Raw genomic sequence first — 16358 nt, 5'->3', positions numbered from 1 at the left:
GCTCCAATGCAGAGTGTTGCAGTTTCTCTCCATTTATATAGTATAATGCCTCCACATCCTCCTTGCATTGCATTGCATTGCATCTTGCCAATTTCAAAACAGTTATTTTTTTGCCTACTCTGTTTCTTGTTTGCGAACAAATTCTTTATGCCTATGAATGTTTCCCCTATCCCATGAGCTGTTCTCTGATGTGGCACCCTCTCATCACTCTTATCATTCATAAATGTTAGATTATTGTCATTCACATTGGTCAGTGAATTCTAATTAATTCAACCATCCATAAAACCCAACAGAAAATGCAGATTCACAGTGTTGCAGTGATCACTGTATTTTGCTGTTGTTCTGTTGAGGTGCCTTGACATACTGTTTATCAGTAAGTTTTCTTAATAGCTATTTACAACAAAAAAAGTACTACTTCCACATGAGGGAGACACAGTCGAGGGCGTTCTCGACCACTGCGGGGGAGAAGTTGCGGTCCTTGAAGAACGCGGACATCTGGGCTGTGCGGGAGTGGAATGCCTCATCCTGGGAGCAGATGCGGCAGAGGCTAAGGAATTGGGATAGGCTCCTCCCTCACCCCCATCCCAGGCCCCAAGATGGCTATCCATATCAAGCAGATGTTCACCTGCACATCTGCTAATGTGGTATACTGCATCCACTGTACCCATTGTGGCTTCCTCTAGATTGGGGAAACCAAGCGGAGGCTTGGGGACTGCTTTGCAGAACACCTCCGCTTGGTTTGCAATGAACAACTGCACCTCCCAATCGCGAACCATTTTACCTCCCCCTCCCATTCCTTAGACGACATGTCCATCCTGGGCTTCCTGCAGTGCCATAGTGATGCTACCGTAGGTTGCAGGAACAGCAACTCATATTCCGCTTGGGAACCCTGCAGCCCAGTTGTATCATTGTGGACTTCTCAGGCTTCAAATTCTCCCCTTCCCCCACTGCATCCTAAAACCAGCCCAGCTCGTCCCCCTCCCTGCACTGCATCCCAAAACCAGCCCAGCTCGTCCCCTCCCCCCAGCCTGTTCTTCCTCTCACCTATCACCTCCTCCCACCTCAAGCCGCACCTCCATTTCCTACCTACTAACCTCATCCTGCTTCCTTGACCTGTCCGTCCTCCCCAGACTGACCTATTCCCCTCCCCACCTAATACCTTCCCCTCTACCTATCTTCTCCTCTATCCATCTTTGGTCCGCCTCCCCCTCTCTGGCTATTTATTTCAGAACCTTCTTCCCATCTCCCTCTCTGATGAAGGGTCTAGGCCTGAAACGTCAGCTTTTGTGCTCCTAAGATGTTTGGGTGGCCTGCTGTGTTCATGCAACTTCACACTTTGTTATCTCGGATTCTCCAGCATCTGCATTTCCCATTATCTCTGACCATTCCACCAATGTTTGCTTTATCTCGTGTAGACACAATTTGTTAAGTATACAAAGTAAGAACAGTCATGATTGTTCTCGACTAAACAATCTATTTGTCTGTTCAAAGTTAGATTAAACTCATAGAATCCATTGATAAATACTGAAATAAACTCTGTGGAGTGAAGAAATAACAATGTGCAGCTTTTAGCCATTTTTTTTTCTTTTTAACATTCCACAATGCTTCATTTGGCCTTAAACATTGTAGCCAATTCCAATATTGGCTACTCAGTGAAGTATGATGGAATTGGCTTATTTTGCACTGCAAGCAACAACTCATCCCTTAGGCTTTTCCATTATTATAGTTGAAAGTGGTTGAAATTGAGTAAGTAAGGATGCAAATAAAATAAGTTAAGCAAGGCTTTCGATGAGAACTGCTAGCTTAGTCTAATATCAACAAAAACATGAAAACATGAAGTTGGTTCGCAACATTCATTACTGTCTATACTTTATTTTGTATAGAATCACGCTCGCCACACGGAAGGTCAAATTTCAACCACAGAGATGAAAGGACTCTTAAAGTACATGAGCGTTTGCAAAAAAGACTTAAAGAGAGACAAGTAGGTGGACAAAAAGATAAACCTAACAGCCCCCCTTCTTCTCCACATAAAAGTCACTCCGTTTCACCTACAAATGTACAAAATGGATATGGAAAGGGACAAGCTGCTGGTGCTGCAGGGACTGCAGCAGGACCGGTAAAACTGAAGCCAACTGGGAAAGTACGAAGTGGCCCACAAGTTGATGCAGAGGCTGGAGGTAAGAACTTGTGCTGTGATGGTTATTTTTGCACAATTTGACTTCAGAAAGTGTTATGTTAACAATGTTCTCATGGTACAAAATGCTTACAATGCTGTAGAACGTCTGGAGGTTTAATTACTTCAATTTACAGTGAGCTGTTCTAAGATAGTACTTAGAAATCATTCTAAAATGTAACAATGAATTTATATTGCATCACCAAAGCTATTTTAAAATAAAACTGTTTGGCCGTTTGGAATGTAAGTTGAATGTATTTTTATATAGAACATAGAACGTAGAACAGGACAGCACAGAACAGGCCCTTCAGCCCACAATGTTGTGCCGACCATTGATCCTCATGTATGCACCCTCAAATTTCTGTGACCATATGCATGTCCAGCAGTCTCTTAAATGACCCCAATGACCTTGCTTCCACAACTGCTGCTGGCAACGCATTCCATGCTCTCAACTCTCTGTGTAAAGAACCCGCCTCTGACATCCCCTCTATACTTTCCACCAACCAGCTTGAAACTATGACCCCTCGTGCTAGCCATTTCTGCCCTGGGAAATAGTCTCTGGCTATCAACTCTATCTATGCCTCTCATTATCTTGTATACCTCAATTAGGTCCCCTCTCCTCCTCCTTTTCTCCAATGAAAAGAGACCAAGCTCAGTCAACCTCTGATCATAAGATAAGCCCTCCAGTCCAGGCAGCATCCTGGTAAACCTCCTCTGAACCCTCTCCAAAGCATCTACATCTTTCCTATAATACGGCGACCAGAACTGGACGCAGTATTCCAAGTGCGGTCTAACCAAAGCTTTATAAGTGCTGCAACAAGATCTCACAACTCTTAAACTCAATCCCCCTGTAAATGAAAGCCAAAACACCATTTTAAGGGATCTATGTATCTGCACACCAAGATCCCTCTGTTCCTCCACACTGCCAAGAATCCTATCCTTAATCCTGTACTCAGCTTTCAAATTCGACCTTCCAAAATACATCACCTCGCATTTATCCGGGTTGAACTCCATCTGCCACCTCTCAGCCCATCTCTGCATCCTGTCAATGTCCCGCTGCAGCCTACAACAGCCCTCTATACTGTCAACGACACCTCCGACCTTTGTGTCGTCTGCAAACTTGCTGACCCATCCTTCAATCCCCTCATCCAAGTCGTTAATAAAAATTACAAACAGTAGAGGCCCAAGGACAGAGCCCTGTGGAACCCCACTCACCACTGATTTCCAGGCAGAATATTTTCCTTCTACTACCACTCGCTGTCTTCTGTTGGCCAGCCAATTCTGTATCCAAGCAGCTAAGTTCCCCTGTATCCCATTCCTCCTGACCTTCTGAATGAGCCTACCATGGGGAACCTTATCAAATGCCTTACTGAAGTCCATGAAGCTATACATATATTGGTCTTCTGTGCCTGTACATATAATTTGTGACAGAACTTTAAATTGTTTCTAATGTTTAAATTAACATTTTATTTTCAATTGCTAAGCTATGAAAGTTGAAGCTGCATGTTGTTCATTGGTACAATTACACTGCAGAGAAAACCTTAGCAAGTGCCTTTGTGTATCATTCAATCGGGACTGATGAAGATTCCTACAGTGGCTTGCTTTATAAATAAGGAGAGAGAATGTTCAAGTCACAAGACATCCCTTGGAAAAAATAAATCCAGTATGATCTCGCAAAGAGGAAGGATATGTGTACAGCCACCTCCCTGCTTTTAAAAATTCCCAACTTCTGTTAGGCTTCACTCCCATTAACTTACGTCAAAGATAAAATGTTCTTTCAGGGGAAGCTGTTTATCTCCTGGATTACTCTACTTTACTTTACTTTACTTTAAATCATATTGGGATTGATGTTCTTGGTTGTAATTCTGATCCACTAAATTGCACTTGAGTTATGATTTTGTTTTCTTTTAAAAGTCATTGTGATGATGGTGTTATTGGTGAAGCCAGCATTTATTGTCTATCCTACCTTTCCTGGATGAGGTGCAGTGAGCCACTGCATAGCACCACTTCATTTAGTTCCTTAACCCTTGTAAGATCACTAGCTCCAAACAATCCTATGCTTCTTGGATTGACTGTTTTTTGGGAAATTAACTTGGTCCTTGTGGCATTGTACAATCCTGTAAAGCTGTAATCGTAGAGGTATATTCTGATGTAGCACGAAGGCAAGCACTTGCCTGACTTTATAACCACACAGCGATGTGGCTGTTTCTGGAGCTCTGATTGCTTCATCCGTACAAGTTCTTCATTGAGTCATTTTGATGAGCAGCACCAAATTACTTTGACAAATCGCAACTGAGTCTGATTTTGTTCTGGCTTACAAACTTACCAGAAGGATTATTTCATTAGAATCAGAAGCATGGGAACCATGACTATTTTTCAGTCTTTTTAGCCTGAGGATGCTGATTAAGTCAATTGTAGAATTCTACTTCCATCCCATGTAAGATCAGCAAACAAAGCAGCAAGTGAATCTATTTGTGCATAGCCTAATATAGATAAGCTACTCTGAATAAACTTTCTACATTGTCTAAACTTCCTGATCTACATAAAGGGAATTAAAGAGCATTTTGTCTCATTTTCTCTTGTACTATTTTGCTTTTCGTAAAAACAAAGAAAATAAAACGAGAGTATGCCATTTGGCCTTTTAAGCCTGGCACATCATTCAGTATAATCATGGTGGATGATTCTGCCTAATACCTTGTTCCTGGTTTCTCCCCATACTTTCTTTTTAATTTCCCCTAAGAACTATAGCTGTCTTCTTGAAAATATTCAATGTTTTGGTCTTGGCCACTGGCAGAGAATTCCACAGGCTCAGCAGCCTGCAAGTTAAAAAAAAAAAATTCTCATCTAAATCTTAAATGGCTTACTTTTTATCCTTACACTCCGATCCCTGGTTCTTGACCAGCATGTAAAAAGCTGTATAAAAGGGAGCAATGGTGAACTGAATTTTAGGAAACAAAGTCAGTCAAGAGGTTCCTCTGTCAGAAGGGGAGCATTTTGGTGATAGTGACCATAATTCATAAGATTAAAGACAGAAGCATTCAGAATGCTGGAGAGAGCCAGCAGGTCTGGCAGTGTTTGTGCCAGAGGGAAACAGATTAAAGTTTTGAATGCAGAATGAATCATCTTCAGTAAGGTGTAATGAGAAATGTGAACAGTTGAAAATGGGTCAGCTGTGCAGGGAGGTGCCATGAGTGGAGGAAGAGTGGCCAGGATGCCTTGGAAGGTTAAGACACTGCAGAATTCTCGTAAGGGAAGGGAGAGGAATAGGCGTCTGGTATTGATGGAAATGGTGGCTTATAATGCTTTGGATATGGATGCTGATGGGATGGAAAACAAGGGTCAGGATCTGTTGTTGTAGGACAGGAAGGGAGGGGAGGGGAGTGAAGGGCTGAGAACAGATGTGCCAGAAATGGGTCTCTCACAGCTGAGGGTTCTGATAACCACAGCTCTGGGGTATCTTCAGTTGAAGAAATAAGCCAATAGATCAGAGGAGCTCTGCAGAAGGTAGCATCGTCAGAGCAGATTTGATGGACTATTGGTTTCTCCCTGTACAACCAATCCGTTTTTAAACTATTCATACTTTCCATTAGCACCAACCGAGCTTTATTTCCCTTGACTTATCATCAGCTATCTCCTGGTTTAGCCGGTCCCTTTCTCTCGCCCTCCACATTTCTCTAACTCCCTGTCTGTGTCTCTGTCTCTTCCCCTTGCTTTCTCTGTCTGGGCATGTGCCCCCTCCGCGCGCTCCCCACCACCCCCTCCGCGCGCTCCCCACCACCCCCTCCGCGCGCTCCCCACCACCCCCTCCGCGCGCTCCCCACCACCCCCTCCGCGCGCTCCCCACCACCCCCTCCGCGCGCTCCCCACCACCCCCTCCGCGCGCTCCCCACCACCCCCTCCGCGCGCTCCCCACCACCCCCTCCGCGCGCTCCCCACCACCCCCTCCGCGCGCTCCCCACCACCCCCTCCGCGCGCTCCCCACCACCCGCTCCGCGCGCTCCCCACCACCCGCTCCGCGCGCTCCCCACCACCCGCTCCGCGCGCTCCCCACCACCCGCTCCGCGCGCTCCCCACCACCCCCTCCGCGCGCTCCCCACCACCCCCTCCGCGCGCTCCCCACCACCCCCTCCGCGCGCTCCCCACCACCCCCTCCGCGCGCTCCCCACCACCCCCTCCGCGCGCTCCCCACCACCCCCTCCGCGCGCTCCCCACCACCCCCTCCGCGCGCTCCCCACCACCCCCTCCGCGCGCTCCCCACCACCCCCTCCGCGCGCTCCCCACCACCCCCTCCGCGCGCTCCCCACCACCCCCTCCGCGCGCTCCCCACCACCCCCTCCGCGCGCTCCCCACCACCCCCTCCGCGCGCTCCCCACCACCCCCTCCGCGCGCTCCCCACCACCCCCTCCGCGCGCTCCCCACCACCCCCTCCGCGCGCTCCCCACCACCCCCTCCGCGCGCTCCCCACCACCCCCTCCGCGCGCTCCCCACCACCCCCTCCGCGCGCTCCCCACCACCCCCTCCGCGCGCTCCCCACCACCCCCTCCGCGCGCTCCCCACCACCCCCTCCGCGCGCTCCCCACCACCCCCTCCGCGCGCTCCCCACCACCCCCTCCGCGCGCTCCCCACCACCCCCTCCGCGCGCTCCCCACCACCCCCTCCGCGCGCTCCCCACCACCCCCTCCGCGCGCTCCCCACCACCCCCTCCGCGCGCTCCCCACCACCCCCTCCGCGCGCTCCCCACCACCCCCTCCGCGCGCTCCCCACCACCCCCTCCGCGCGCTCCCCACCACCCCCTCCGCGCGCTCCCCACCACCCCCTCCGCGCGCTCCCCACCACCCCCTCCGCGCGCTCCCCACCACCCCCTCCGCGCGCTCCCCACCACCCCCTCCGCGCGCTCCCCACCACCCCCTCCGCGCGCTCCCCACCACCCCCTCCGCGCGCTCCCCACCACCCCCTCCGCGCGCTCCCCACCACCCCCTCCGCGCGCTCCCCACCACCCCCTCCGCGCGCTCCCCACCACCCCCTCCGCGCGCTCCCCACCACCCCCTCCGCGCGCTCCCCACCACCCCCTCCGCGCGCTCCCCACCACCCCCTCCGCGCGCTCCCCACCACCCCCTCCGCGCGCTCCCCACCACCCCCTCCGCGCGCTCCCCACCACCCCCTCCGCGCGCTCCCCACCACCCCCTCCGCGCGCTCCCCACCACCCCCTCCGCGCGCTCCCCACCACCCCCTCCGCGCGCTCCCCACCACCCCCTCCGCGCGCTCCCCACCACCCCCTCCGCGCGCTCCCCACCACCCCCTCCGCGCGCTCCCCACCACCCCCTCCGCGCGCTCCCCACCACCCCCCCCGCGCGCTCCCCACCACCCCCCCCGCGCGCTCCCCACCACCCCCCCCGCGCGCTCCCCACCACCCCCCCCGCGCGCTCCCCTCCACCCCCCCGCGCGCTCCCCTCCACCCCCCCGCGCGCTCCCCTCCACCCCCCCCGCGCGCTCTCTCCACCCCCCCCGCGCGCTCTCTCCACCCCCCCCGCGCGCTCTCTCCACCCCGCTGTCCCACTCTGTCATTCATCGGTTAATCAAGGCTGGTTTAACCACTGGAAATGTTTGCAGTGTCACTTTTGATCTAACTCCAGCACCAAGAAAATTGATGAGGTCTAGAAACACAGGAATGAGAGTAGACTTTTCAACCCTTTTGAGCCTGCTTCACCATTCTAAATCTTGCCTGATCATCTACTTCAATACCATATTCCTGCACTGTTGTCCTATCTCTGAATGACACTAGTGACTGGAAATCTATTAATTTTTGTATCAAAATAACTTGATGGCTGAGTTTCCCAAGTCTTCTACAGTAGAGAATTCTGTAGGTTTGCCAGTGAAGAAGTTCCTTCTCATCTCAGTCCTAAAGGGCTTGGCATTATTCATTTGATTTAATCCTTGTCGCTTTGGGTATCGATGGCACCACATCAGTGAATCTATTCTTTCCATGTTATGGTTTGGTCTTCATTAACATGTTTTCCCTCTAACATTGCTCACACTTTGACTGGCATTTCAAGATTCATGGGACCTCATCATGTTTCCAGTGCAGGCCAATCTCTACCCATTCTTTTGATGGTCTTTGATTATAAACTGCAGAAATGCAATAACTGTCATTGAGCTCTGTTGAGAAATATTGATCTTCTTTTATAGTATAAAATTATTTCTCTTAAGCTTCATAAATCATCCAGGGCTGAGTTTGAAATCTGCAATGACTCATTTTGCTGCTTGTTTCTGGGTGTAGGGTCAGATGAATCCTCAACGAATTGAGAATTTGTTCGGCAGTTTCCACTGTGCTTTGCAACTTTGTCATCCAACTGTGCCCACGTGCTAGGCTTTCCTCTGTCTGTTTACTTTTTTCTTAAACATCTGCCTAAGTGATGTAGAAATTTTCCTCCAAATCTCTAATGTTTGTCTCTAATACTTTGAATTCAATAACTACTGCATAGTTATTTGTTTGCTGTGCAGTTTCAATGGCTGAGTTTGAACTAGATAATGTATTCAACATTCCTCCTTCATACTAATGCTATATTAAAGTGTGGGATTGGCAGTGCAAATCCGAGAGATGGTAGTCTTAAAATCAAATGTGCACATAGGTGCAAGGAGCTAAACAGCCACCTTTTAATAGTGTGCTCTTGTATAATTCTGTCAAGTAGATTTTCGCCAGGGCAAGTATGACTTTAGGAGTAAACAGCTCACAGGAACTGATTGGCCGAGACCCGAAACGTCAACTTTCCTGCTCCTCTGCTGCTTCGCCTGCTGTGTTCATCCAGCTTCACACCTGTTAGCTCAGTACATAGAAACAGTTGGATTTTTTTTGTAAAATTTGGAGGTTATCCTATGCGCAATGTATATGAAAAGTGAATAACGTTTTGACTGAAAATTGGGGGAGCAACATCCACACAACAGTTACTTGAGCATGTATGATGTTGGCCCTTAAGTATATTGAACCCAAAAAATTCTAACAGTTTTGAGATGCGAGTCTTGCCTTAGAGCAATTTGCGTAGCAATGATGATATTTCAATTTTAAGACCTGAGAAATCAAACTATTTGCACAAATGTAAAGCCATTTGGATTTTATGCACTTGGATAGCTGGAAAGACGTGTTTCCGCTGAGCGTTGTCTGAATATACATTGTAACTTTGAGCGTGTTCCTTAAGAAACATTGATGAAAATCTTGAGGTTTCCATGACTCTTCTGCTGTCGTTTCAAAATAAACCCCATGGAAATCACTACCTAGCTAATTTCTAGTTTAGTAAGAATGAAATATTATTTTACCATTCAACAAAATACTAGAAGTTTTACTAAATTGTCTTGTTTCTTAACAAGGGTAGGAATAGCAAATCATCACTTCCAAACTTCGTAAAATTGATGTGTATTATCAAATGGTTTACCCTATGGAATATATGCGATGCGAGGTAAAATGCTGTCTGGACTGGAAAGTTGTTGCAGAGACCTCTATTGTTCAAAATTGTTGTTACAAGAGTCAGTGGTGATTGGTGGCCAGGCTCTGGGAGGTAGTTGGCAAGGTGGGATTTCGGTAAAGTGTGGCATTATAAACCTCCAGCCGTTTCTGGGGGAAGGATTTCTCTCCTTCCCCCCCCCCCCCATTAGTTTCAGTAATAATTGAGGTGTTATTGCCCAGAAAAAAAAACAAGCATTTCTAATGATGTGGGTCAATAGTGAAATAGACTGAGTGACACCCCTAAATGTATTATTTTGCTTATTTTTAATTCCACAGCACTTTATCTTTCTAAAAAAAAATTTAAAAAATTCCATTCTGATTGTGATATTAGATAACAATATGGATTAAAAAAATTGAGTATCCTGCTTGTATTCGTACAGTACCTTTCACATCCTCTAACTGCGTGACAGCTAATACATTGTTTTTGATTTGTAGCTACTTACGCAAATTTGGCAGACAGTTTTGTACAGTTCCATGTCTTGTAAATAAGACAAGTAGCCTGTTAAACTAATTTGATAGTGTTTGATGAAGAATAAATATTTCTCAGAATTCTGTAATCCACATGAACAAGCAGGGAATTGGTATAAATCATATTTAAAAGAATATTTACAGTGTTTTGGCAAGTTCTGCTGAATAATTTTATTTTGACTACTGTAACAGTAGGACCAGTGTTGTCAACTTACTCCCCCTGACTCCACTGATCAGGCAGCCAGCCCAGCAGCTTGACTCTTCAAGTTGCAATCTGTATTTCATTTGAAGATTCCAATTGAAGACTGGTTTCCTCTTTGGGAAAGAACGTTGCTACGCCAGGAGTTATTTCCTTAAATTTGCACAGTCTTGTTATTAGAAACAGCACACAGTAGGTCAGTTGTAGTTCTTTTGAGAGCTTGGTACAGATCTGGTGGACTGTGTATTTAATTTTATGAATGAGGAAAAAATAATGAGTGCATGCTATATTCCAGTAGATAGTGAACAGAGTGAAAATTGTATAGACGTCTCAAGTGTTACTGTGATTTATCTAGATGATGGACTGTAAACAATATATTCCAATTGCTAAACCCAGAACTAACTGACAGGAATGATTGCTGTTTATGCATTTGCGGGAACTGTGGAGAATACAAGCCATTAATAAGGTAGTAACATTTCTCCATTGGAGTAGTAGGGGAAATGTGGTCTAATTAATAGCTTCAGAGTATGTAAAAACATTTCCCATTCAGACCTGGTCCAATTAATGCAAAATGTTGCCAATGCTGGAAATTTAAAACCAGCAGAAAATACTGAAGGGGCTCAGCCGGTCTAACAGCATCTGTGGAGATGGAAACATAGTTAATGTTTTGAGTCCAGATGACTCCCCTTCAGAATTGACCTAATTAATAGCTCAGAGTGTAAACAATTGTTTAAAAGTGGTCAAAATTGTGGAGGGGAGAAAAAAAGGAATTGTAATCAAATTGAATAAAAGTGACTAAAAGTATTAAAGTATTAGATGTGTTGAGCAAATGTCACTACTTTATTAAAATGGCAATGTACATATGAATATTGTGAGCTATAAAATAATCTAAGTCTAATTCAAATGTAGAATTATCATAAAATGCTGACTTTTGAGGTCCTATTACTTTCCCCTGCATTATACATCTTTTTTAACCAGTAGTCTTGTGTTTTTTTGATTGTCAGATTCCGACTCAGAAACCAAATTATTACAAGAATTTCTTTCTGGCATTACTAAGCCTGTGGTAAGTAAGATTAGAGATTTTCAAAAATAAACTCAATTGATGTATTTGTACCAGATAATGGCTGGCTAATCTAAAGTACCAGGCACACAATCCTACAACAAGCTCAGGATCAATCCCTGGTTTATTCCCTGATTATTGATTCTGATATTGCAGTAATAATGCTGCAATTGTTTTCAATGGTCCAGGACAAGGACAGTGGAACATGAGAAGGTTCCTACATCGGCCTGCTATCCGATATCCCAAACTGTTTTCTAATTCTTGTTTCTGCTATTCCTGCTCCTATTTGTCGTGCTTAGATTGTGAGAAGATGGAGTAAATCTTTTGATATGGTGTGGCTTTTGACAGAGACATGGGTTTCTCATGGGCAGGAATGGTTGCTGGATGTTCCAGGGTTTAGAACATTTAAAAAGAATAGGGAGGGGGGAAAAAGAGGAGGGGGTGTAGCACTACTAATCAGAGAGGGTATCACAGCTACAGAAGCTTCCATTGTCGAGGAAGATCTGCCTACTGAGTCAGTATGGGTGGAAATTAGGAACAGCAAGGGAGTAGTCACCTCGTTAGGGGTTTACTACAGGCCCCCCAATAGCAGCAGGGAGATTGAAGAAAGCATAGGTCGACAGATTTTGGAAAAGTGTGCACGCAGTAGGGTTGTTGTAATGGGTGACTTTAACTTTCCTAATATTGATTGGAACCTCGTTCGAGCAGAAGATTTGAATGGAGCTGTTTTTGTAAGGTGTGTTCAGGAGGGTTTCCTAACGCAGTACGTTGACAGGCCGACGAGGGGAGAGGCCATTCTAGACTTGGTGCTCGGAAACGAGCCGGGGCAGGTATCAGATCTTGTGGTGGGAGAGCATTTTGGTGATAGTGACCATAACTGCCTCACATTCTACATAGCTATGGAGAAGGAGAGGATTAGGCAGAATGGGAGGATATTTAATTGGGGAAGAGGAAACTATGATGCGATTAGACATGAGTTAGGAAGCATGGACTGGGAGCAGTTGTTCCATGGTAAGGGAACTATAGACATGTGGAGACGGTTTAAGGAACAGTTGTTGGGAGTGATGAGTAAATATGTCCCTCTGAGACAGGCAAGAAGGGGTAAGATTAAGGAACCTTGGATGACGAGAGCGGTGGAGCTTCTAGTGAAAAGGAAGAAGGTAGCTTACATAAGGTGGAGGAAGCTAGGGTCAAGTTCAGCTAGAGAGGATTACATGCAGGCAAGGAAGGAGCTCAAAAATGGTCTGAGGAGAGCCAGGAGGGGGCACGAGAAAGGCTTGGCAGAAGGAATCCGGGAAAACACAAAGGCATTTTACACTTACGTGAGGAATAAGAGAATGGTCAAAGAAAGAGTAGGGCCGATCAGGGATAGCATAGGGAACTTGTGTGTGGAGCCTGAGGAGGTAGGGGAAGCCCTAAATGAGTTTTTTGCTTCTGTCTTTACGAAAGAAATGAACTTTGTAGTGAATGAAACCTTTGAAGAGCAGGTGTGCATGCTGGAATGGATAGAGATAGACGAAGCTGATGTGCTGAAAATTTTGTCAAACATTAAGATTGACAAGTCGCCAGGCCCGGATCAGATTTGTCCTCGGCTGCTTTGGGAAGCGAGAAATGCAATTGCTTCGCCACTTGCGAAGATCTTTGCATCCTCGCTCTCCACTGGAGTCGTACCTGAGGACTGGAGAGAGGCAAATGTAATTCCTCTCTTCAAGAAAGGAAATAGGGAAATCCCCGGCAATTATAGACCGGTAAGTCTCACGTCTGTCGTCTGCAAGGTGTTAGAAAGGATTCTGAGGGATAAGATTTATGACCATCTGGAAGAGCATGGCTTGATCAAATACAGTCAACACGGCTTTGTGAGGGGTAGGTCATGCCTTACAAACCTTATCGAGTTTTTTGAGGATGTGACTAGAAAAGTTGATAAGGGTCGAGCTGTGGATGTGGTGTATATGGACTTCAGTAAGGCATTTGATCAGGTTCCCCATGGTAGGCTCATTCAGAAGGTCAGGAGGAATGGGATACAGGGGAACTTAGCTGCTTGGATACAGAATTGGCTGGCCAACAGAAGACAGCGAGTGGTAGTAGAAGGAAAATATTCTGCCTGGAAGTCAGTGGTGAGTGGAGTTCCACAGGGCTCTGTCCTTGGGCCTCTACTGTTTGTAATTTTTATTAATGACTTGGACGAGGGAATTGAAGGATGGGTCAGCAAGTTTGCAGACGACACAAAGGTCGGAGGTGTCGTTGACAGTGTAGAAGGCTGTTGTAGGCTGCAGCGGGACATTGACAGGATGCAGAGATGGGCTGAGAGGTGGCAGATGGAGTTCAACCTGGATAAATGCGAGGTGATGCATTTTGGAAGGTCGAATTTGAAAGCTGAGTACAGGATTAAGGATAGGATTCTTGGCAGCGTGGAGGAACAGAGGGATCTTGGTGTGCAGATACATAGATCCCTTAAAATGGCCACCCAAGTGGACAGGGTTGTTAAGAAAGCATATGGTGTTTTGGCTTTCATTAACAGGGGGATTGAGTTTAAGAGTCGTGAGATCTTGTTGCAGCTCTATAAAACTTTGGTTAGACCGCACTTGGAATACTGCGTCCAGTTCTGGGCGCCCTATTATAGGAAAGATGTGGATGCTTTGGAGAGGGTTCTGAGGAGGTTTGCCAGGATGCTGCCTGGACTGGAGGGCTTATCTTATGAAGAGAGGTTGACTGAGCTCGGTCTCTTTTCATTGGAGAAAAGGAGGAGGAGAGGGGACCTAATTGAGGTATACAAGATAATGAGAGGCATAGATAGAGTTGATCGCCAGAGACTATTTCCCAGGGCAGAAATGGCTAGTACGAGGGGTCATAGTTTTAAGCTGGTTGGTGGAAAGTATAGAGGGGATGTCAGAGGCAGGTTCTTTACGCAGAGAGTTGTGAGAGCATGGAATGCGTTGCCAGCAGCAGTTGTGGAAGCAAGGTCATTGGGGTCATTTAAGAGACTGCTGGACATGTATATGGTCACAGAAATTTGAGGGTGCATACATGAGGATCAATGGTCGGCACAACATTGTGGGCTGAAGGGCCTGTTCTGTGCTGTACTGTTCTATGTTCTATGTTCTAAGGTACATCTTGACCTTTGGGAAGGCAATGGCCAGGTAGTGTTGGCCCTAGACTCTTAATCCAAAAACCCAAGTAATGTTCTCAGGACTTAGGTTAAAATCCCACCATGGCAGATTGTGGCATTTGAATTCGGTAAAAACTTGGTCATAACAAGACTTTTAATTCCAAGAGACCATTGTTGATTGTCGTAAAAATCCGTCAGCTTCAATGTCATTACCAGTTTTGACCTTCATGCGACTCCACAGAAACAGCAATGTCAACTGCTACAAAGCCGAAAGAAAGGAATGAAATTGGACGGGGCACCTGGCATCAACTAACGCACTGGAAATGACAGCAGCAAGCACAGCCCTGTTTACCCTGTAAAGTCCTCCTGACCAACATGTGGCGGTCAAGTTGGAAGAGCTGTCTTGGAGACTAGTCAGGCAACTACCTGACCATAGTCATGCTTACTGAATCATTCCTTGCAAATAATGTCCCAAATAACATCACCATTCCTTGATTGTATCCTGTCCCACTGACAAGTCAGAGGTGGTGGTATACAATTGGGAGAGGTAGAGTTGCCATTGACTGTGAAGCCCGTAAAGTCTAATGTCATCAGGTCAAACGTGGGCAAGAAAATTGCCTTCTGATCACCATGTTGAACACATTAATCGCCCAACTGTTCCACTAAAACTATAACACTGACATCTACCCAACAATGTAGAAAATTTCCCAGGTGTTTCCTGAACACACAAGTAATATCCATCCCAAACAATTACTACCCCATCAACCTGCTCTCAGTCATCAGTAAAGTGATGGTAGGTGTCATTAACGATGCTACAAACAGCGTTTGCTTAGCAAAACCCTGCACACCGATGTCCAGTTTGTTCCGCTAATGCTACAGAGCTTCTGACCTCAGTACAGTCTTAGCTCATTTGTCCATGTTTGAACTGAATTCATGTCAGATGAGAGCCCTAGCCCTTGACATCAAAGATGCATTTAACAGAGTTTGACCCTAGTGAAACTAGAATTGGTGATTAGAGAAAATTTCCATTGGGTAGAGTCATACCAAGCACAAAGAAATATGGTTGTGGTTGTTGGAGGTCAACCATCTCAGATGCATTTCTCCGCAGGAGTTCCTCAAGTTAGTGTCCTAAGTCTAACCATCTCCAGCTGCTGCTTCAATGATATTCTGTCCATCCTAAGAACAGAAATGACATTTCTGTCAATGTTTGCTTAATGTTCAGCACCATTTGTGACTCCTCAGGTGCTGATGCAGTCCATCTCCAAAAGCAGCAAAAACTCGACAATGTCCAGGCTTGGCCTGGCAAGTGGCAACTCACATTCATGCCACACAAGTACCAGGTAATGAACATTTCTAACAAAAGAATCTCACTGTCTCCCCTTGACATTAGTGGATTACTATCACTGAATCCCCTACTGTCACCATCCTTGGAGTTACCATTGACTAGAAACTGAACTGAACTAGCCATCTGAATGTTGTGGCTACACAACAAACTCAGAAGCTCGGAGTTCTGCAGTGAGTATCTCTCATGTCTGACTACCCAAAACTTATCTGCTATCTACAAGTCACATGTCAGAAATGTGAGGGAACACTCCTCATTTGTCCTGGATGAGAGCAATTCCAACATCATTCAAGAAGCTTGACACTGTCCAGGAGCAAACAGTCTGCTTGATTAGCACCACCTCAACAAACATTCACTCTCTGTCACTGATGCTTAGATGCAGCAGTGTATACCATCTGCAAGATGCACCTCAGAAATTCACCAAGGATTGCTTAGACAGCAGCTTCCAAATCCACAGTCACTACTACCTGAAAGGACAAAGACAACAGATGCATGGGAACACCACCAACAAA

The 16358-nt window shown here is 46.6% G+C and overlaps 1 protein-coding gene across 5 annotated transcripts in view; it reads left to right on the top strand.

Annotated features, from left to right (window-relative positions):
* Nucleotides 1–16358, top strand: part of LOC125458800 (fibronectin type-III domain-containing protein 3A-like) — a 143538-nt gene that overhangs the window by 92645 nt on the left and 34535 nt on the right. For all 5 annotated transcript variants that reach the window (XM_059651495.1, XM_048544482.2, XM_048544483.2 and 2 more), the window contains exons 6-7: nucleotides 1884–2177; nucleotides 11343–11401. In XM_059651495.1, the coding sequence (XP_059507478.1) occupies nucleotides 1884–2177; nucleotides 11343–11401 (353 nt within the window). The remainder of the gene's footprint in view (nucleotides 1–1883; nucleotides 2178–11342; nucleotides 11402–16358) is intronic.

This window comes from Stegostoma tigrinum, chromosome 15 (genome assembly GCF_030684315.1).
Source record: "Stegostoma tigrinum isolate sSteTig4 chromosome 15, sSteTig4.hap1, whole genome shotgun sequence".
Lineage (NCBI taxonomy): Eukaryota > Metazoa > Chordata > Chondrichthyes > Orectolobiformes > Stegostomatidae > Stegostoma > Stegostoma tigrinum.
The sequence above is the reverse complement of the archived record's forward strand: the minus strand, read 5'-3'. Positions and strand labels throughout refer to the sequence as shown.